The sequence below is a fragment of the Pelmatolapia mariae genome, linkage group LG18 (genome assembly GCF_036321145.2).
Source record: "Pelmatolapia mariae isolate MD_Pm_ZW linkage group LG18, Pm_UMD_F_2, whole genome shotgun sequence".
NCBI classification, from domain to species: domain Eukaryota; kingdom Metazoa; phylum Chordata; class Actinopteri; order Cichliformes; family Cichlidae; genus Pelmatolapia; species Pelmatolapia mariae.
Window position 1 is genome coordinate 17,514,829 of NC_086243.1, and position 22,487 is coordinate 17,537,315.

At 43.1% G+C, this 22,487-nt stretch overlaps 1 protein-coding gene across 5 annotated transcripts in view; it reads right to left on the reverse strand.

Annotated features, from left to right (window-relative positions):
- LOC134617028 (zinc finger protein 521-like) overlaps positions 1–22,487 on the reverse strand; it is an 88,137-nt gene that overhangs the window by 63,287 nt on the left and 2,363 nt on the right. For 3 of the 5 annotated variants that reach the window (XM_063462178.2, XM_063462177.2, XM_063462175.2), the window contains exons 2-3: positions 16,851–16,907; positions 9,836–10,036 (exon numbers count right to left, since the gene is read on the reverse strand). Coding sequence is in view for 3 of the 5 variants with exons in the window: in XM_063462177.2 (XP_063318247.1) it covers positions 9,836–10,036; positions 16,851–16,907 (258 nt within the window). In the remaining 2 variants the exon portion in view is untranslated. The remainder of the gene's footprint in view (positions 1–9,835; positions 10,037–16,850; positions 16,908–22,487) is intronic. The other 2 variants (XM_063462179.2, XM_063462176.2) reach the window with 1 other exon arrangement.

Genomic DNA, 22,487 nt, shown 5'->3' on the forward strand with positions numbered 1-22,487 from the left:
TCAAAAACATGTACAATATAGGTTTAAGACGCCTGCATTTTTATTGCCGCTCTATTGCTAATTTGTATGCATCATAAATAGTATAGCACTTCCCAAACTGAAGGTCAGCTACACCTATAACTCTGAATTGTGCATAATCTTGGCAGCCAACATGGAGGCGAAGTTTGGACTCTAACCTCTCTATCCCCCACCCTCATGCTACATGGCACTGCTGAACAGACCTCAATCTACTTCTGCGGTGGAGATTAGTAATCATCTAGGGTCTTCATATTGATGGCCAGGCTCAGCTTGTTTGCATATTTACTGGCCTCAGAGCCCAGTCGCCTGAGGTGAGAAGCAAATTACATTTCTGCTTACCCCCACGCACACAACTCTCTCGCGCTCTTTCGATTTCTATCCCTCGTTTTCTCCTCTTTTTTTCCCAACCTTGTTTCTCTTAACATGCTGATCAGTCATCTTGCGGTAAGCATCCTTGCCTGCCCTGGTTGCATCTGAATAGCAGTCTCATTTGGCTAACATCATCACAGCGTAATCTTGTTGGAGAGAGCAATCAGTTTACTTTGGAATTAGGTATTCCGTTGGCGGGCCCAGAGAGAGGGAAGGCTCATAGGGTTTAAAGGATGCAAACGAAAGCATGCTCTCCAGAATACAGTCTTGAGCCTGATTGGGTGATAACAACCCACACAGGCTCCATGTGAGAGTAATGAATGGCCAATGGGAGGCCTGAATAATAATGCAATTGGATTAAAATCCAATCATAAGATGGTTTTGTCTGTTGACTTTGTTTGTGGGGTATGTTCTACAAACCAAGTTCATGATGAGAAAGATGCATCATGCTTTGACTGGGGGCACATAATGTCCTAATATAAAGATTACCACTCTGTTTACTACGGCCTGATCTCTCTTGGCTGTCAGTCAGTCTTGCAGGATTTGTTGATGTGATTTCACTGTACACATATTGCATTTATAATGAGCCTGATAACACGATGGAGTGACAGCACCAGTAGATGTTCTTTGCTGTCTTAAATCAGTGGCTTATTTAGAGAATGGCTGCCACAGGTGGTGAGTTACTATTTAATCAGGGATTTTAATGTCTCGGTTTATCGCGGAGACATGTTCCAAGCTGGCAGCCTTTCGCAGAATCCTACCCACTCCTTGGGAGGTCCTCTCTAAGGAGAGGCTCTCTGATCAAATCGATTGACTCTTCCAGTATGATTGATCAGCCAGGCAGGTTGGAGGTGGAATAGATCAGATAACCTTTACATTCTCAGTCCCCCCCCCCCCCCCCCCCCACCCAATCTGTCCACTGCTCTTAACATTAGAAGGACGTCTCTGTGCTACCTGACAGCATGTCTTTACTGTTGAACCATTACATTCTGTTATAGCACATGGTGCTTTCACTGCCAAAGCATAGTCCAGCTGGTGGCCTTGGAGACCTTAAATGACACCCATCGTGCCCATAAAATAACATTTATGAACCTACCTTCCAGTCTGAAAATGGCAATTAGCGCTAAGGAACAAATGTGCTACTTTACACGATATTTGAGAATCCCTGTCCTTGCGGGTGGTTCAACTTCCCATATCCTGAAGTGTAGGAGTGGCTGTTCCACAGAGCCACATAGCAGCCCCCACCCAAACACTGCCCCCTGGCCAACAAAAACAACCCCTGGGAAGGGTAGAGGAGAGGGGGAAATGTTGAGTCGGTGATAGTGTAGCCCCAAAGCTCCTAAACCACAGTGGCTAGCAGGATGCCGTCACAGCTGGCTCCGTTCCTTCCTGTGGGCCAGGTCCACAGAGCTCAGCCTGCAGGGAGACATAAACCTGTCGGACTGGTCACTCTTTCCACCGCCCTCCGTCTCCCTCCTTCCTTTCCTCCCATTACTGGTGAGTTTGGCAAAAGCCATGTAAGGAAAAAGCCCTATGGGGATCAATGTGCAGTACATTTCCACGCAGACATGAGCAAAATCCTAAGACTTTTTTTTTTCATTGGGGGGAAATTGCAGAAGACGATTCAAAAGCCTGTTTCATTCAGGTGTGCATTGGGGTGAGTGAGGTATACACTGATTGGTGCACCCAGGTCACATCCTCATAACCTGGGGGTGATGCCACTGAACAAACGCTATTTGGCATATTTCACATACTAATACAAAATGATAACTGATAACTGTTATAGTGCCATCTGATTCAAGGTCAATAGATTACTGCAAACTAAAAAAAATGTAATAAATGCATTACTAATGCTCTATAATTTAAAGGAGCATGAAGAAGACAAAACTTTGAACACCTGATTGAAAGATGCAGGTGAGCGAGAGAAAAAGAAATGGAGAAAACTAAGCATTTTACAAAGCATGTGTTTAAAAATGAAACCCTGGATGTCCGTAAAGTTAAAAAAAAACAAAAACATTTTTGCCTTTTCTTTGTGTCTAGTTATGTTTCTCTGTATCTGCTTCATCATTATTCTGGTGAGTAGTCCCACGTTTGAAAGGGAAAAAAAGAAAATCATTTGAATTCTGGGGACCCAGAGGAGAATGAGCAAAACCCAGAGGTAAGATCCAAGCTCGCTCTCCGTGCCCTTCCGTTGGCTGCCTACCTGGTAAACATCTCCACAAGCTCCTTGCTTTCAAAACACGTCAACCGATGCCTATGTACTTTAGACTGGCCAGCCAAGCAGGAATTGAGACTTTATTTGTTTTTTACTTTTTCCCGTCTCTCTTCCGAGCCATCGCACATAACCTGTCTGGCATTAATGATGTTGTTAATAAAATACGGCAGGTCTGTGGGTGGATTTGCCTGGCAGGCCTGGTGCCTGTCCTTCTCAGAGATAAGCCCACTGCTGGCCTTATCTACCTCCCACAGCCCCACCCAGCAGTGCCGAGCACTGGACACACAACCCGTCAACTCATCACTGGCTAATTACCACCTCTGACTGCCTTACAAAGAAGGCCTGGACTCACATTGCTGCTAAGATTGGCTCTTTCCTACCTTTACTGTGTCTTTTCTCTACTTCTTTGTTATTTTTTCTGACTGTATTCAATCTAAATATTCTGTTTTTTATCTCCTTCTCTTCATACATTTCACATATCCCTCCCAGCTAGGTTACTCCTGCCTCCTCAGCCACCAGTTAAGCACAGAGTTCTACGGCAGCATTTTTCAGCTGTCACTTGGAACAGGGAATAATGCGACGGCTTCATTGTGGGTGGTCAGGTAAATCCTCTGTGCACCTTCCACATATGCATCTTGAAAAGTACAAATGTTTATTTTACAGTCTCTTAGTAAGGGCTTAAGCCATTTGTGAGCTGGAGTCAGTTCAATCTCATAGTTTCAGCAGAGCAGCCGAAGTCACTTGTGTTACAGAGAGAGAGAGCGGTTTCTTTTATTCAATTGTTTTCCACTTCCACAAGCGTGTGCCAAGGGGGAGGAAAGCGCCGGCTTAACACGCTCTGCAATTCAACACGGCCAGACGCAGTCCTATTAAGATTTAATGTGCCATTCTTCTGCTTGTGCCGCTGAAAAAGACTTGCAGGCTGAGGAAGAGAGTGAACAAAGAGCAGGCAGAGCCAGGGCCAGGGAGAGATACTGAGTGTGAGAGAAACCGAAACAACCGCTTCTTGGGCTGGTCATTGTCACAGAACTGAAGACAATAGTTTCAAAGGACCGCTACACAGCAAAAAGGGGAAATAAGAACACTGTCGTTGGTATAGGTTTTCGCTCAGGTGCTTGTAGCTTGTAGTTCTGGGTGAGTGCAGGAGATTATCTCTGTTTTGTCCACATGTCATCTCGGCTTTTGTGGCTACCTACTTAAGAAAGAGGTCAACTGGATGAAGTCCCGGCATGTGTTTAGCCTCCTGGGCGATGAATTATGTGTCGTCTAAAATGCAAAGTGCAGGCACGCAGGTGCTGAGAGGGAGCGTGTGTGCTCGTGCTCGTTAATAAGTGTTTGTGTGTGCACGGATGACTGATTGAACAAGCGAAAACGTGAGAGACACAGAGTGTTAGATAGATGGGGGATGCGGATACGAGAAAAGCAAAGAGTTGCAGTGCTAGCCATTGTTGTTTATGCCTTAAACCCACAAACCCGAGCAAAAAAACACACAAGAAAACCCTGCAAGTTCCTCTATTCTTATTTTGATGGTTTTTCTGCAGAAAATGCAGCCCTCGTCTGACAAAGACCAATAAATACTTTATACAGTGCATAATATGTGCCGTGTGGAGCACAGGGGAAAGAGAAAGAGGGCGTCCTCACGAGGGCATATGCTTTGAATTCCTAATGACATTCCTGTTAACGTTGCTGGCACTGTTGCACAAAGAGGAAATGCACGGGGACTCTATACCACGGAGTCAACATCTACTTTAATATCTTTTCTACCTCTTTCCCTCCATACCTATTTTTCTTTTCTCTCAGACGCTCACGTAGAACATGCCCCCCACACAAACACATACACAGGAAAGACTCAAGCCCAATTGTAAGAGCTCACTCTAGCATGAGGTCTCTTTTCAGTGGCTGCGTTGTGCCAGAAGTAGCTATTCTCCCCTGACCGCCTCTCCTCCTTTCAAAGCCTTGTAATCAGTGTGCTGCTCTTTGTACCAGGATGTCGCAAGACACCCCGGCAAAAACACAGCAGAATTTCTGATGAACGGCGGTGGCTCAGAGTTCGGCTAATCAGGTCTTGTCATGTCGCTTTTCTTCTTATGTGAGCCCTTTTGAAGCGAATAAAGTCTTTGCAGTTTGGCACATTCTTCTTGGCAGCCACAAAGCAGCTGTTGGATCAATACACAAAGTTAGTAGAAAAAAAACAGTACAACCAATAGGAGCCTGTTGGAAACAGTTAGTATAAAGCACGGACTGCCAGGAGTCTGTTCATAGTTGAGGGTATTACTGAATGTTTCCATGCTGCTGACCCAAAGGCTTGATGTAAATGAATTCAAACACTTCAAACAAACATGTTGTGGTTGGGAATAGGAGGGGGGAACATATATCAGCAGGTTTAAAAAAGAAATGGTGCCCATTGCAAACAGAGAAAGAGTTTCTATCATATTAGCATGTTCTGCATTGTGAGGAGATGTTATTGTTTTTCAGTGAGTATTAGTGTTTCATTTGTATTTTTCTCATAAATCTGAAATGTGTTTTATTGAAGCTGAGTGCATTTTGCAGTGTCTACAGGGATGGGGAAAAGGGGAAATCTACATAATATAAATCCATATATGGCCCAGTTATCTCTCTCTCTTTCTCTGTTGCACCCACTCTGATTGATTCCTTTATCTGAGGGAAGCAGAAGACATGCTCTGTTTGCTCGCACAGTGGCCGGCAGGAAAGCAGAGAAAGACACTTATTAAAAAGGTCATCTCACAGAGGGTTAAAATAGCAGGGCACAGATCTCTCTGGGGGGAGCAGACATGCCCCTCCTCTAGTGAAGGACACAAGAAAAGGTGTTGCTCAAGGGAGCTGGACCCATAATGAAAGAACGGCCACTAGGCTGACAGCCCATGTGTGCACTAGGCTATTCAAATACCTTCAGAGACGCGGAATTGAAGAATTGACCGAGTAAGGCTGTGTGAAAATGCAATCTTTTGAATTAAACTCTGAGCTAGAGGTGTTATTTTTATTTACAGTGTGGGCTAGTAAACACAAGCTGAAATGAGATGAGAAGCAAGGTATTTCTTTGGCGAGTAGGCCTGAAGGCATGTTTCCTTGCCTACCACTGCAATCTCATACCTGGCATATGAACATCTCTTGTGCCAACTGAGAACAAAAGTCAAACTACACACACACTGTTTCTCTTTCTCCATTAAGGATAGGTAACAATATAAGTGTGCGCAGACAATGCAGCATGATAGTGAGACAAAGCATTTGTGAAGTGTTTTTGGAAAGTCCTATGGAATAGCTATGCCTCCAGCCTCCTGTCTCTTCCCTAGGGTAGCCTAAAGCCATGTCGGCAGGATGCTGATCCCCACACGGAAACCTGATCCGCAGCCATTCTGGAGCCGAGGGGTGGGGGTGGGGGGGTCTCCGCCCACAGAGCCTCTCTACTTCTGCCCCAGAGTTAAAGGGGTGCTCTGGGGGAACATTCTTCTAGCCCTGCCCCAGCCAGCCTCCACTCTCAACTCTCTAGAGGAGCATTCTTCCAGCCCTGCCCTAGCCTTCACTGGGATCTCCTGGGGAGCATTCCTGAAGCCCTGCCCCAGCCCAAGACGGGCTCCCTGGGGACACATTCCTGCAGCACTCTCTCTCTCTCTTTCACTCTCCACATCTCCCTTCTTCTCCCTTGCTCTCTTTCTCAGGCGCTCGCCTTCCTCTGCAGTCCAGCATTAGTGCGATCAATAGCACCGATCGCATCGGGGACACGAGGCAATCCATACCCATGTGCTCCCTTAGCGCACTGCAGTGGCCACAGCTTAAGTGCATGGGAAGGTGTTATACCTCTGCCAGATGGGGAGAGACAATGGCCGCCATTGATCGCAGTGACATGTAACATCTTTTTCTTTCTCTCTGTCCATCGGGTGTGGTCGACACACAGTTAGAATCTGTTTAGACTTTATTTCACTTGCCTTATCCGACTGCTTTTATAATATGTATTTTTTAAAGCTTACTGACTGTATATGGACTGTCTGTTTTGATGGGAGGTGAAAAAATGCAGAGTTGTGTCAGCATGCAAATCTTCATACATGGATTGGTTCCAGTCAAGCTCTGCAATTTGTTTACCAAAAATAAAATATTTGAAATCGTAAAAATGGAGAGTTTAGCAGGTGCTGGTGGTTGATTAGAAAACGGCTCTAATAAAGGATCCATCTGTGAGTAGAGACTTGATGTAAGGCAGATTAATTGGTCATGGATGTCTACATAATGCCACATAGGAAATCTCATATCCCATATTCCAGAGAATGCACAAACACATACTCACACACACACACACACACACACACACACATTCAAAGTACTTAGTATGCCATCTAGAAGTTTCTTTTCTCCCACTGTGTTTGAATACTAATAGAGTGTTTCTGCACAATCACAATACCCTAATGGCAATTAGAATCTTTTGTTTGGCTTCCACAGGGGCTCTTATCCAAACTGTGTTTTTTTTTTTTTCATCATTGAGCAATTAAGAGTTATTTGTCCATAAGATTGACATTTTTAAAAGACAGGCTTAATTATAGAAAAAAAATATGGCTGAGTCAGTCAAGACCACAAACTGAAAATGATGCTGAACATTAAAGACCTGTCCCTGAATCAAAAACACAACTTTATAACATTATTGTTTTCCTAGTGTTGTGCAACAGCATAAGTATAGGAAGAACTTTAATTAATTAAGTGTTAGATGTCCCAATCTGGCTTAAATAACATTCTTTGTGGGGTTTTTTTTTCTTTATGCATTCCTCAAACTGTCCCCAAACAAAGACTGTCCACACATCTGCAACGACTTGATTGAATTGGGTGTCAGATTGAAGAAAAAAAAAAGGGTGACAGGAGACTCTGCACTTTCTTTGCCTTAGACCAGTCATTTTTTTTTTTGTTGGATGGCAGTAATGCAGAAGTGAAGAGTGCAGTCAGTTTTCACACCTTTAGCTGATTGAGTGTCGCTTCTTCTGAATTTAAACACATAGCAGGGCATAAAGTCAATTGTGCAATGCACATGTATGCATTTCTGCTTAAATTAACACAGACAGGAGGGTAACAGAAGGCATTTTTACATACTGAGTACACAAAAACACAAGACTTGAGGCTGTCTCACAGTTAATGGAAAATCTTTGTAAAACTCATGGGATATCTAACCTATAATTTGTGGTTTGCTAACTGTGGGTTCCAAAATATGAAATCAAACTGTGCTTGAATGTAAACAGAAAAGAGACTATTGCTGGGCACACACAAAAGTGCTAGCTGAAACATTCTAAGAGGGGGCATAACACACGTAAATACTATTTCTACCAGCTGGGGAAGATTCCTTACAGTCAGAGAAGCGCATGACTCCGACAACTGTGTCTGTCAGCTGGTCAGTAAAAACATCCTGCTGGTGAGTGACCCAACAAAAAAATTAGTGTTAAAAAAAACAACAACCTCAGGTTACAATATGAGGTTTATACAACACTTTCTTGCAAATTTGCACAATAAAAGCCTTGTTAGGAAGGGTTTCTATGTACTGAGATGCTCCAAGGCTTTAAATTTGAAATGGATAAAGTAAGCTGTGACACTGAACTTGGAGCACATAACCACAAGGCTTAAAGGACTACCTCTAATAGAGCACAACAGTGATGTTCCAGAAGCAGGGGTTTTGATTATGAGCCATGGTGTTGTAATGTAGACTTACCATGAGCTACAACACTGTGAAACAACAGTATGTGTTCTTGTAGGAACCACAAGTCTGCATGATATCAGTCTTGTTTTATCAAAACCCATCTTATTTGCAATGTCACGGAAAAGAACTACCCTACAAAACTTAACTGAAACAGCGAAATCTCGAATTGGTGGAGGTTGTTGTTTCCTGCAAATGTTAAACGACTTACATGAGCGCAAGACTTCACATTGTATAAAAGCTAACATTAAAACAATCTTTTTTCATTAGCAGCTTACTTTTTATGTTGCTAGTGCAGTTGAGGTATTTTTTTCTGTCTTATGTTATATATACATTCATTTATATATATACGCATTATACATACATTCATTTTCTTTTTAAAATTCAATGTGCTATCTATTCCACTTCAATTATCAAGTGTATCTTTAAGCCATAAACTTTCTTGCTTGCAATTTCTCCTCTTGTGTCCATTTACCATCCCTGGGGCATCAATAAAAGAGTCGATTACTGGGTTCAGTGAGAAATATTAAACATATTAAAGAGAAAAATCTTCATGATAACACAGGCAATGACTGTCATTAAAGAATTATGACTGGCATTTTTACACACCATGCACTACATGACTTTATTGGACTTTGAGCCCAAATGAAACAGGCTAGTCATCATACTTAAAGACTGAATGCAACTCAATCGTACGAGTAGCTGAAAAAGACGTTCTCTCTAAACATCTCTGGGCTTTTCTTTTGAATGACAAACAATAGCGTCTGTACTACATCTGAAACAGAAATAGGACATTTTAGTTCACTTTATTTTTGACAGTAGAAAGAGACGAGACATGTGCCCAAACACTAGGAAATGAGTATCAGATGGTGTTTCTCAATACGGGCCTGTCAGGGCATGTAAAGGAGGACAGCAAGTCCAGGAGAAGCACATGGAAACCTTCAGTTCACATCATTAGTTCTGTCTGCCACCTTGTCAGGGTATTTATAGTCCTATTCATCCATCAACAGGTCAATGACACAGTCTGCCAATGGCATCTTTCTCTTTCAATCCCAGAAGGTATTACTACCGCAGCTAGCTCGCACTGGGAGCAGCTGAGGGACTTTCCTGGAGCAAAGATCCATTTCCAGTTGGTGGTCTGGTTACTGTGGGACCTTCTAGCTCCATGTTACTAACACTCGCTGTTATTGAAACGTTTCGAATTAGTATGGTGCTGTATAAAACCTTACACTGACACATGCAAGGACACGAGGCTCATACTATAAATACATATACTGCTATCTATTTTAATGGGCACGTGTGGGCCTGTTTGTATGTCGTCTCTGATGATATTAACGTACAGCGCAATATAACTAATGCGCTATGTGTGTGAAGGCCTGTGCTGCTGGATATCTACCAAAGAAACTGGTAGTCTGGTGTTGTGCTCCCCTTGGTGCAGTGTACTAACACACATAGTGTGGCATATTCTCAGATGAAAGCATAGAGTGAGAGTGGGAGAAGAGCTGAGTGGCAGAGTGGAGGGGAGGCTCGGTGGGCTGAACGTTGTTTACCTGTCAGCTGGCATTGATTAATCTTGTGTTCGGTGAGATCGCTCAGCGACTCGAACACCTGCCGGCAGCTGTCGCAGCTGTGCAGCGCGGGCTCCTCGTCCTCCTCCTCTCCCTCCTCTCCTTCCTCTGGAGAGAGCAGCCTCTTCCTTAGATGCCCGGTCTCACCATCCTCCGCCGCCCTCTCGAGGGCGCACTCTGGATCTGCCGAGCCACAGGAAATGACAGCACCACATAGTCAGAGGGGTGACCCACACAGCGAGGTACTACGGCTTCCTCTGGGTGACAATAAAATGGATTTCTAGACTCTGGATTTAATAAAAACAATAATAAAAGCTGTAATAAAAATGCAGGTTCAATTTGGGCCTCTGTAACTCAACCACTCATGCCATAACAGAACTGTTGGGCAGGTGCGGGCGAGAGATATACAGGCGGAGAAGGCGGTACAACGCTCGCACACACAAATCCGACACACACATTCAAACACACAAGCACGCACCCTCTGTTATTAGAAATGGTTTTACGTTGTGTTTGCCCTGCTTCACCCAAGCAAAACTTCAGTATATGAAACTAGACTGATGGGAATATGTGTAGTTAATAAATCCTGGATTGCAGTTTTGGCTGGACCAAAGAAATATGAAATTCTGCCAGTGAGTGCTGAATTGCATCAGTCAGCATCTATCAGAGGAGAAAGACCTTGCCATATTACTCAGACATTTAGACCAGAACTGTGGATGTATGTAGCGTAGCGCAGGAAGACACACAAAAACTGAGATTGGTGTGTGTTGGGCTGTCGTCACGACACACTTCCCTAAATTATTCAGCTTTGCTCGCAGGCAGCTGCGGGTCGCGCACATCAATATTCTTCAATCCATCTGCAGTTTTGTCTCTCGTTGGCTTTGTGCTGCAGCAGTGCCAGGGGTGGGCAACTTACTACCCTGAATCAGGAGGAACCATCTTTCAAATTACCACTCTAATCTGAAGTTCTTCACGTGATACTAAAGCATTCCGACAGCAAATCAAACCTTGCATCGCTCACTCGCAGCGTACCACGCATATCTTCATTCTGACACGTAGTTAAGCCAAAGCGGCTTGGAATAGTATCTTATTAATAGGCAGAATGGCCCGCAGCCCTGTCTCCCTTCACATTGCGACCTTTACACTTCACAATACATCTAATTAAAACACCATACTTACAATCAAACAATCATGCCACCCTGGTTAGGCTTTTGCGGGGTGGAAGAAGAGCCTCTGCACTTCACTGGCAGCCATTTTAAGCCCCACTCCAATAAGTGTTCCTCGGCTTGTCTGGAAACTCCGGAGGGGAACGTTAGGAGTAAGCCTGTTTTTTTCACTCCGCACACAGTTAACAGAGCCTGAGGACAAGGAGTGTGTGGCACCAAAAGTGTGCAGGTGTGGCTGTACTGGCGCTGGGTGCATGTACACTGGGGCGGCCATTTTAGGTCCTCTTTCTGTTAGGGTGCTCTTAAACTGTGAAATTCCTTGAGGAAAGGCGGTCGAGAACTCATCAAGGCCACCCAGGGTTTTTTTCTTTCCCCCACTTGCGCCAAGTATTGATGTAACATCACACCCTCCATTGTCCTTCCCTCTTGGCGACTGAGGCTCTCGGAACATGCCCTCTAAAAATATCAGCACTGTGGTCCCCGGTGGGACCATGCAGAACAGAACAGAAGGTGTTTCAAGAAAATGAAAATCCCAACCCAATCCTCACAGATGCAGGCCTTTCTTGCTCTGGGGGGAAACACTTCTGACTGAGGCCAAAAGCCACACAATATAGAGTTATGATTCATCTGCACACAGCGGCACAGAATTCACAATATGCACAGGAATATGAACACTTCATGTGTGTGTGTGTTTTTTTACAGGGTGCCTGTGGAGGAGGTTAAAACTTTCTTTTTTTCCCCAAAGGCCTTCATGAATCATTAATTTCTCTAATATTACAGCATGGTCCTGTCAGGGAAAACAACTGATGGCTACATTTAAGCATTTTATGTCTAATCTGAAATAGAAATACATTCCTCTGAGCAGAGCGTGGATGAATTTCACTGGTATTCTCATATTATTTCATAGATCCACAATAACGACCAAATAAAATACATTTTTTTTATGATTACCGGGGAAAAGGATCAGCGTTATGCATTTGTAAGTTTGATTTCCAATCCCTTGCTTTCTCTTGGTTTAGGTAACAACTTTCTGCTCCAACTTTCAGCGAATCCGAGCTGGGTCATTGTACTCAGCTGAGGTGAGCGACCTGAGCTGTAGCGATGCGGCACTGGAAGTGTAAACTGTTACATGTTTGGGGGAAGGGGATGGGGGGGGTGGTTTGGAAAGTCGCTCTGGGGGCGTGGGGGTTTAGACACGGCAAGGTCACGTCCAACCGTGGGATTAAAGAGCCACATCAATACTGAGGTTCCTGTGCCTCTGGGCCTCATACAGTAATCCATCAGATCAGGACATTCTCTTCTACCAGCCTCTACTGGCTGGACAGCAGATCGATACCAGTATGCTCGGGATGGCTGTGGAATATTGGGCGAAGATGTGTAAGATATTGAGAATTTTTCATCAGGCCCAACGCCCTTGTTAATTTAAAACAAAGGTTCAAATTAACACCCTTGTTAATTTCCGATAAGCATCTTAACAGCGTCGGCGTGGAAGGTAAGGACAAGAGAGAGGCTACACTGACCGCTGATCCATACTCTGATAAGGGCGGCTCAAAGGGAGATGATCATAGCTGCGACTGAGAAATTATTCATAGGGGGGATATAATGAAGATCTAACAAAATGATTTCTAAGGATAAATTTCAAACCTTTATTGTACTAAAAGCACATTAATACTATACTAATAAAATGTGGGGATCTGAATGGTGATTGACGTCTTTAGAGCCATGTAATATCTGTCCGGGTCCAAATCCATCCATCACGCGCACACTTATGGTCTCTTATGGTGCCTAGTGACATTTATCATGCCACAACTTTCATCTTGTGAGTTGAAGACTCTCCTGGACCCCCTACCCTTATATTATTGAATATTTTTTGCTTTTAAATATTTATAACCTTTTAATTGATATTCTCTTCGCTGCTCCATTAGCCCCACCAGGGACCCGTGGTCCCTAGCAAGGAAGCGTAGCCTCATCCCCCACTGTCTGGCCCACACACTGTGACAGGTGCAGACACTGACCACAGGGAGAGAGGGAGGCATGAGCACAGAGGGATAGAAGAAAATATAATAACAAAAAATAATAAGAATATAAAGTGAACTGTCTGGCCAAGCCTGTTAATAGAATTTTAATCTAAAAAGTTTAACTCTCTGCGTGAACCTTAACACTGGAGATTTAATATCTAACCTTAAGCTAGAAAAATTCATAAAAACTTGGTGGGCCTACAATAAAGAGAAGACAGAAAAGTAGTTGTGGATGCTAGGCACAAAATTTAACGGATGTCAGGGTTTTAATCTGAATTTGACTCAAATGCATCTGAGACATACTGAGCACAAAAAAGTGTGAAACCACTGAGGGCCATGTTCTTACTTGCCTGTAGATACAGGCTCCATCAGGGTTTAGCCTGACGGAGCCTCCTTTGTGCAGTGAAAGAACTTGGGTGTCAAAAACATCATTACCAGTGCACCCATCTCCTCATTTCCCCATGATGTTACAAAGATCCTGATCTTACGATGCCCCCACTCCACCACCCCACGCCCCTCCCCTCTCTCCATGGCACCCCGTCCTACAACAACCCACCCCCAAGTTCGAATTAAGAATTTATTCCAACCAGCAAGCAGCTTCTCTCGACACGTGTCGGCAGGCCTGATCAAAGGTGGGCACGCTTCTTTATCAGAGTGAGGGAGGCTGTCAGAAATAGGAGGACATTAAGATTGAATAACCTTCACACGCTTGCCGGCACCTCATTATTTAAAAATCTGAAACTTTTTTTTTTTTTTTTTTTGCCGAGAACCCACCATATATAGGTCACACTACATTCTAATGCCACATGTGCCTCCAAGTATATCCTCCTCTGTGAGGATGGGACTCGGGGCTCTCCGCTTAAACCGTCACATCCACTGATTCGCCATCATTAAAGAATATGATGCGGCGACAGGGCTGTGAGCTTGACACTTGCCAGATTGTTAATAATTGTCAAGAATTTACATGTGTGTGTGTGTGTGTGTGTGTGGGGGGGGGGTCCTGTATCTGCGATGTAGTATCTGCTTCTAATTCTTCTGATTCAAATTAAAGTCTAATTATTAGTCAGTCATTTGATGCATTTTAAATTTGAAAACCGATTAGCAGAGGTGTTTGTCAAAAGCCATTTCTCTTAGAGCGCTAAAGACGAGCTTAAAGTGGTGCACTGGCAGAAAGTGTTTGGCACCTTGTTATAAATTACAAATAAACATGTAGTATTTTTATGAAAATTTTATGATGCACGCTGAGATGAAGATAAGAGTAGCAAAGGAAGGGAGAAAAGGTGTCAAACAATTATAGGAGAGGCAAGAACAAACAACGGAGACAACAGAGAGCGGCTCATGAAGCAAGCAGCACATATAATCACAGGTATACAGATGGCATCATCCGCCATTAAAATCTCTGCACCAGAAAAGATATGAGCACACAAAGAAGAATCAAAGAAGCTGAATGAGAAACAACATTTGAACACACCAAATGCTCTTTCTCTTGTTCAGCCGTCTCACTCGCGCTCTCACAGGCAGTGATAATATTGCACGGAGCGCCTTGCTATGCCATTAGTGCAGTAAAACATCAAAGGAAATGAATAATAGAGAATATGATTTTCTGAAGTGGTGTAGTGAAAGAGCCTTTTCCTCTTCCTGCTGTTGCGAGCCCTGCAGTACATTGATCTGTGGGCAGCCTCAACCTCAGCCAGAGCCAGAGTCTCAGACACCACACCAATACGCTACACTACTCCACACTAGAGCACCTAGCCACCCAGACACCCCTTCAGATCTCTGAAACTCTTCTATTTGCCTCACTCCACTCCACTTTGACAGAGCTGACACAGTCTTCTAAAAAAAAAAAAGAAACAAAGAAAGAAAAAAAGCTTCAATCTGTAATAGCCAAGAGCAAAAAAAAAAAAAGAAAGAAAGAAAAAAGAAAGGGATGTATATATAAAAGAGAAGAAAAAGCACTGAGCATGTGGTTATAATTACACACAGGCAGCGCAGTGGTAAAGCCAAGCTGCAGATCTTAAGCCTGCTCCAGACTCTCTGGGTAAAAAAGCACACTGCCTCATTAAATCTCAGATATCACACTGTTCCTGCCCCTCTATACTATGCATAATACTGTCTATCTTTTAGAGGGCCTCTTTTGTTAGCATTTCTCCTTTGCCTTGCTACATATCAAACATGAATAAGAAACAGGATGCAGGGTCTGCAGAATGCTTGCAGAGTCACAGAAGAGCGCAACTGGGGGTCTACTTATGAGGCAGATCCTGACACCATGTCTGGTGAAGCCCTTAGCTTGTCAGAAGTCTAATGGCTATTGTGGCCCTGTCCGTCAAAGTAGTAAACGCATGAAAATCAGGTAAGCTCTTTCTGCTGCTTTTCAGTTTGATTTTATAAGGACTTGTTGGGGCATTATGTAGAATTACTGCATTTTAAAACTCAGACAGGTGACAGATAGGCAAAACGAAAGCTCGCTGTATCTTAAAAGTTCATCGCTGCAAACAACTATTTCCTCATTGACCATTCGTCAAGCTGCATCCTGAGAGGAGGTTAAAAAATAAATCAGTCAAACGAAGTCAAATGAGGAAAGTGAGAAATTAATTTGTGCGCCCTCCTGATTTCTCCACAGGCAGACATCGATCATGTGGCGGCTGTCTCCCCTCGCTCTGGAGATAGAGGCAGTGCAGAGACGGGGAGAGGGGAGATTCGTGTGTCTGAGGGGGTCGTTGTAATCAGGCACACTCATTAGCTCTGCTTTGGCTCTGGATGACAGGAGGTCTCCGAGGCAAGTCTGCCTCTTATGCCCAGTCCTTCATCCCTTGAGCCGGGGTTAGATGGGCAAAGGAGGCAGATTCTTTTCAAAGAACCACCCACCAATAGCCATCAATACAAATTAACACAGCAGAAGATGTATTGGCCCGGCTATTTAGTTTAGCTATACACAAATATGTGGCAAAAGAGTCTAATAGTAAGTCTGATGAAGAGGAAAAGCTCAGTCAGAAACATACAGGACAGATAGCAAAAAAATGTATGTGCAAAGACTGCTTCTTTCTAAATCAGTGCAAGAACCTCACATCTACCTTAAGATACCAGCTAACAAACAAGACATCAGACAAAAACACGAGTTACTGAGTACTAGTGAGCAAGTGAGTTAGGCCAGGATTTACTGCAGTAATGCATACAGCTCCTGTATTTTACACAGAGGCACTCAGAAAGCTATGGGTAAATGCTGGACTAATGTGGCAGCCTAGGAGTACCCAGGGTCCCCAGCCTGCTGGGCAAAACCATCCATATCGGGTTTAAAATAACCACGCCTGAGACTTAACCTTTACCAGAGACAAATGAAATGAAAATATACAGTGTGGTGCATCAGGAGCAGGCTTCATTCATAGGGGGCTTTCTGCTAGCCTGACCTGAATTACCGCTCTGTTCCTGGAGGGCCACTGTGAATGGCACGCGTGGAGACAGGACACATTCATCTGCGTAGCTCTATTCTACATCATACAGAGGGTTTGGAAACAAAGAGCGTAAAAAAAAAAGAGGCAAGAACACACAGAAACACAAGGACAGCTATAGGCACACCTGCATGCGTGCACACAAACACGCAAAATGCACTAAAGCACTTGAGTTATAAAAAACACATGCAACCATTCGGTTTACAGCAAGAAAACCTCAGAAACAGGAAGCACATACTTTATTTCATTCTGGTCCCAACAAAAATTTTACAGACAGACGCACACACATAGGCGCACACACACAAACGCACACAGAGACACATGATCCACTTTCCAGCCGAAAATGATGAAATATGAAATGGAGCATTACCGCTTGGAATGGCAGTCTGCCCAGGACTGTGCTGGTCCTCTGTCACATTGTCTTCTACTGCCAGAAAAAGAGAAGGGGGAGAAATAGAGGGAAAGAAACAGTTAACAGCGAAAAACAATTTAGACACATTGAGATTTCCTTCTTTTCTATTATTTACTATTGAGATTTTCTATATGGAAACTCCAGGAGATTTCAGCAGCTTTCCAAAGCTCAACCTGTGGTTTGGCAATCCGCACAAGCCTTTCATATGTATGAGGTTTGGCAACGAGGCAAACAGCCACCCACGTAAATAACATATTGGACTGAGTAATGACGTGATGAATTATGAACGTCTCCCATGAAACACACTCCCAACATCAACAGTGACCAAGTGAAAAATACCTTGATGACTATATTAGTAAGAAGGTTGCACGGTGCACTGGTTAGCTACGTTAGACTGGCATCATGAAAAGAGCACTGCGGCATAAATATGTATCTTCCTAAAGCTGTGATCCTGTGATCCAAAATGAAACCTACAGTAAAGTATACAAATGTAATAAGACGCCAACAGACACATAGAAAATAGATGCAGCCAAAGTGGCTGCAAAGTGTTTTTGCTCTTTAACAGGGTGGGTGACAAAATAGTGACGGCTTGATCGGCACTCGCATCTGCTCATTAGGTGCATGGCAGCTAAACCACTTTTGACTTTCTGACAACAGCACCGGCCTTGAAAAACACGACTTGTGTTTAGTAAAAGGTAGGAACCTTTTACATTGGAGCCTCTTTGGAACTGGTGAGAGTTCCTCGTGGCATGTCAAGTACAAGAAATGAAATGGATTTTAACAGCGGGAAGAGAACAAAAGAGTCTCCCACCTGTTCCATGTAAAATGAGGGTCTCACTGAGGACTTCTTACGCCTCTGCGTTCCACCCCTGCAGTTGAAATGCATTCTCCATTATGTCTTTTCTTTCTAGCCTTTCATTTTCCTGGGCAAAGAGGAAGGGGGAGTCTGACAGGACCTCCCAGTAGGGGAGTGTGGCAGTGACTGCCAAAGCAGAAACTGGCGCACTTTTAAAATCGCACAAAATATCCTGTACTTTGCATAATTAAGCCAGGATCCTATGGTGGCAGAAGCCTTTTCCACAGGGGAGCACAAGTTAGTGTCAAGTGGGGTGTCAAACTTCAGTGAAAAATGAAGAGGAAAGTGTCGAGCTGTTTCTTATGAAGACGGCAAACGATGGAGCGACTATGGTTCGCTGTCATCCAGTGTCCAGCCAAAAGTGAATTTTCAAGGAACTCCAATATAGAAAAAAAGAAGCTTTTATTCAAAATAAACTTGTAAAGAAACGACAATGTAAATTCAGTTACATATAGGGATATTTTCCGAATATCTTGAATATTTCCCCGAGCAACAATTATAATTGATGTAGGAAGAAAATATGCAAAACAAATGGTCATGGGTCTAGCAATTAATTAGCTAAATCAATTAAAAGTGATGGAGCAGACATAGTTGGACACCGTGGAGGTATATATCCCTCAGAGCCTCCAAAGAGGACTGTTTCAGCCAACAGAGAAACCTTGTCCTCTTAAAGGAGGCCTTAGTGGCTGGCGCCCTGAGAGTTTAATGAGTTTCTCTAACACCGTTGAGCGCCTTGCATCTAGAATCATTTAAATGGGCTAGAGATAGGGGGTCCTAATAAATCCCCCATGGTTCTATCAGAGATTGGTGGTGGGAGCCGGAGTTTTTGTTTTGATTACCGTCCCTGTTGGTGAGATGAGGGAGTTCAGGCAGAAAATTCTATTTTACAATGCCATAAGAACTTAAACATTACAGCGCTTTGCGATGATTTGTCACCACGGTGAACTTATTAAAAGTTTTGCCATTTAAAGTAAACAACTTCCATCACCGTGCAAATTCTTTTCTCATTTGCACCTGTCTGCTAGATAATTAATAGCTAGCTAGGAGCAATCATAGAGGGTAAGCTGTCAAGTCAGGCCAAACTCCTGTGACGTTTCCTTCTAGCTGGACATTTGATGAACAGTCATAACAGTACATATATAAATAGGGTGGGCACTTTTAATTAATATACTCTGAAGCTCATGATTACCTCATAATGACTTCAGCTGACTGCAACTCAGTCCACACTGCTGTAAATGCATCACTGCTATCAGTTAATTAATGTTTGACAAGGTACAGTGTATCACTCAGTCAGTGACAAACTGTAATCATGCTGCAAGGTTTTGTTGATACAATACCAAACACACATGGGACCATTTCAGCACAGCTCCTTTGATTTTCAAAATGCAGAGCAGGAAAAACATAATCCCACAACAAGTGGCACAGCATTAAAGGCCGCTAATTAACACAATGGCCAAACACAAAAAAAGAAGAATGTGGAGTAACTGTCATTATATCGTGAGTGACAATTCCCAAGACGGGACGCTTACTTTGTAGGAAATGAATTCATTTTGTATCGGAACAGAACGAGGAGCAAAAAATAAAAAAATAACACAAAACGAAACAAAACAAAAAAAAAAACCCTCACAACTGAACAACTGAAAAAATACCCCACGCTAATTTACATGCGCACAAACCATGACACGCCATAACAGCAACAACTAATGGCTTAACAGAGATGAATAAGGCAGAGTCGCAGAAGCTTGGACTTTTTCGAATCCATCAAATGAATTCCTGCTGCTTTGGGAAGTGTGTATGTGCACAGATACGTGTATTTAATGCCGTACATGTCTTACGCTTTTATGCGAGCATTGCCACAAATTTGGTGTGTCTCTGTTTGTGTGTGAGGGTATCTCGCAGCACTTCTCAGACATTTAAAAAAAAAAGCCCTGAGTGTGTTCCTGGATATGCGTGACTCATCTGCTTGGTTACAGCCAGCTTGGACGATAAAGTGCCGAACACAATGGCTGTGTAATCCGCCCTGACTGACCGGGAAGGAGACGCTCGCCACAGGGACTACAACTCAATTTAGCTTGGGTCACGAGGTCAACGCTCCTCAATTAGGGTTGGGGAGGGAGGGAGGAGAACACACACTGCACATGAATAACTTTCTTAATGAGCATTATTTGAACTGGTGATTGGTGTCATAAATAATTTGCAATAGAGGAGCGTGTTAATCATGTTGCATAATATTTATAATCTATATTTTGCCTTGCATTGTAAGCAAAAGAAAAAAGAAAAAGAAAAGAAAGAGAGCGCGAGAGAACTCCACTAGCAGCACTATAAAAATGTCACGAATCAATAATCTCATTATGCAATTATTGCAACTTCAGCTTCCAAAAATATTAATGCTATTCATAAATGCAAACGAGACAAGAGGAGAGGAAAAAAAAGACAAGAAAAAGAAAGAAAGAAACCCCAGAAATGTAGCATTTCATTTGCGGCAGTGGAGGAAATCAGTCATTGTCTCTGAATCAGAACTCTTTCTCCATGTGGCAGACAATCCATGACAACAAGAGAGACACATGCCATGGAATAAGAAGACATATCGGCCAGCTCCCGCGACGCCCAGTCCAACACGCTGAGCCGCATGTCAAGAGCACTGACAGCCGTGCTAATGGGATTTTTCCATGCCTCCATCATAATTTCCTTAATGATAATACTATCCATATTTTTGTGTCACATTAGAAAAGTGTTAATGGGTGTTATGCCACAGATCATTAATTGTGAACAGCCTGGAATACTGCAGCTTGCTGTAAACTAAGAATAACGCACCTGTTAGACATGAAAAAAGAAAAAAGAGTGGACTGTAGCATGCGTCCGCGTTCCAGCTGATAAAATTAAGATTAGACATTCAGACCATTTAACGGTGAACATACTGCGAACAGGCTGCCTTAAAAAATAAATAAATAAACAGGCAAGTGAGTTTTTGACTTGTTTCCGACTAAACTACAGAAGCTTTAACCGCCCCTTCACACTTTAATTTATTTATTTTTTGTAGATACACAGACCTATGCTTCAAAGTACTGAAGAGAATAGGAGTGGGAGTGGTTATGCGTGTCAAATGTTCAATTTTGTTTTCACCAAAAGGAAAAGCTTCAAATTTTATGGCCAATTTTTTTGATTAAGCAAGTAAATATTTGTTTCAGTTTTTCCCGAAAGGTCTGGTTTCAATACCAGAAAAATGTCAATAAAAACTTCAAATCGAATTATTATGCACAAGCTTAGGAATTTAACCCCTCCCCCAAAACAGACAATTTAATCATTAATTTTATTTTTACAGGCCTATTACAGATTTTACAAATCCACCCAGTGCATGAGGGGTATATTTAAAGTGTAAAGTGATATTTCCTGTCAAGTATATTTAAAGCACGATAACCTCCTGCGATCACTCGTCTGGTGATGAATTTGAGTTTCTTAAAATCATCAAATATTTACGGTGTACATGGCACAGCCCTGATTTCATGACAATCACCATACCTAATGGAAATGGTGCAGAAAATATATTTATATATGCAATTGACAGACCTGGAAACTTCCTCCTTGGCCAATGAACACATCAGTGCTAAGACCTGAGAGTGTAATTTGCGCTCCAAATGAAAATATCAACCGCGTCTCATATTATTCAGGAAGTAGTGGAGGACAGGCAACGTGGCAGTCATCATGCAGGATTTGGAGTGAGATCCTCCTTCCTCGCTGCTCACCACTGACTGAGGCAATGTGCTGACCCAAAGCCTCTGCACATCAAAACAAAATTACAATGTGCCTACAGTTGAGAAATATAGATGGCTCAGGATTGAGTAAATGTCAGTGGCTGGGGTGAAGTGTTTGCATATAAGCGAATGATGTATGGTCTCGTCCTGTGCCATTTATTCCCCCAAGCAATAACGTAGCCGGATCTGTCTCTCAGACTTAATTGAAACGGGACTTGTAATGTTGCCCTTTTCCTCCATGGGACCAAAAACATAACCTCTGACTCCCACAAGCAGCCAATACTGAGCAAGTGGGTGTGTGTTGGAGGTACACAAGGGAAAAAGGAGTGCCAACTGTCACAGCATTATTTTCTCATCTTCTCTACATGCACCCCACGTCCATACTATCCATACCAGTCCCTCAAAACGCTGCACATGATGCTCGTTCTACCTTCCCACCACGTTCCATCGGCATCTCTGTTCATTCTCTCCTCTGCAGAACAATGCGTTCTTTCTGAGCAAAGGGGAAAAAAATTGGACCGTTCACATTGACCACTGCCTCAAGACAACCTATAAAAGTGAAATCTGAACTCGGAGATCCCGGTCTGCTCTCGAAAAGACACAGGAATAGGAGACACGGGCTCACACATGTATGAATGTGAGCGACACAAATTAGGAGATGCCACAAAACAAGAAACTACAAATAAAATGACCAATCATGTCTTCTTTGAACAATAGGGAAGAATAAAGTGTCAAATGACAATTAAAAAAAAAAAGACAAACAAAGTTATTGTGGACATCTGTACAAGTTTATCTCTGTCCCCGAGGAAATAGATGGACAAAGAACAATAAATAACATCTGCCTGGCCTTCTTTGGGTCCGATCCAAAACAAGGGAATATCTATGACGTATCTGCATTTCTGCTCCGGTTGAGCAGCCGGAATGAAGACATAAAAGTCACGATGTTCCGTGCTCCACATTTTCCCAATTTAAATTTTAGTGACAATA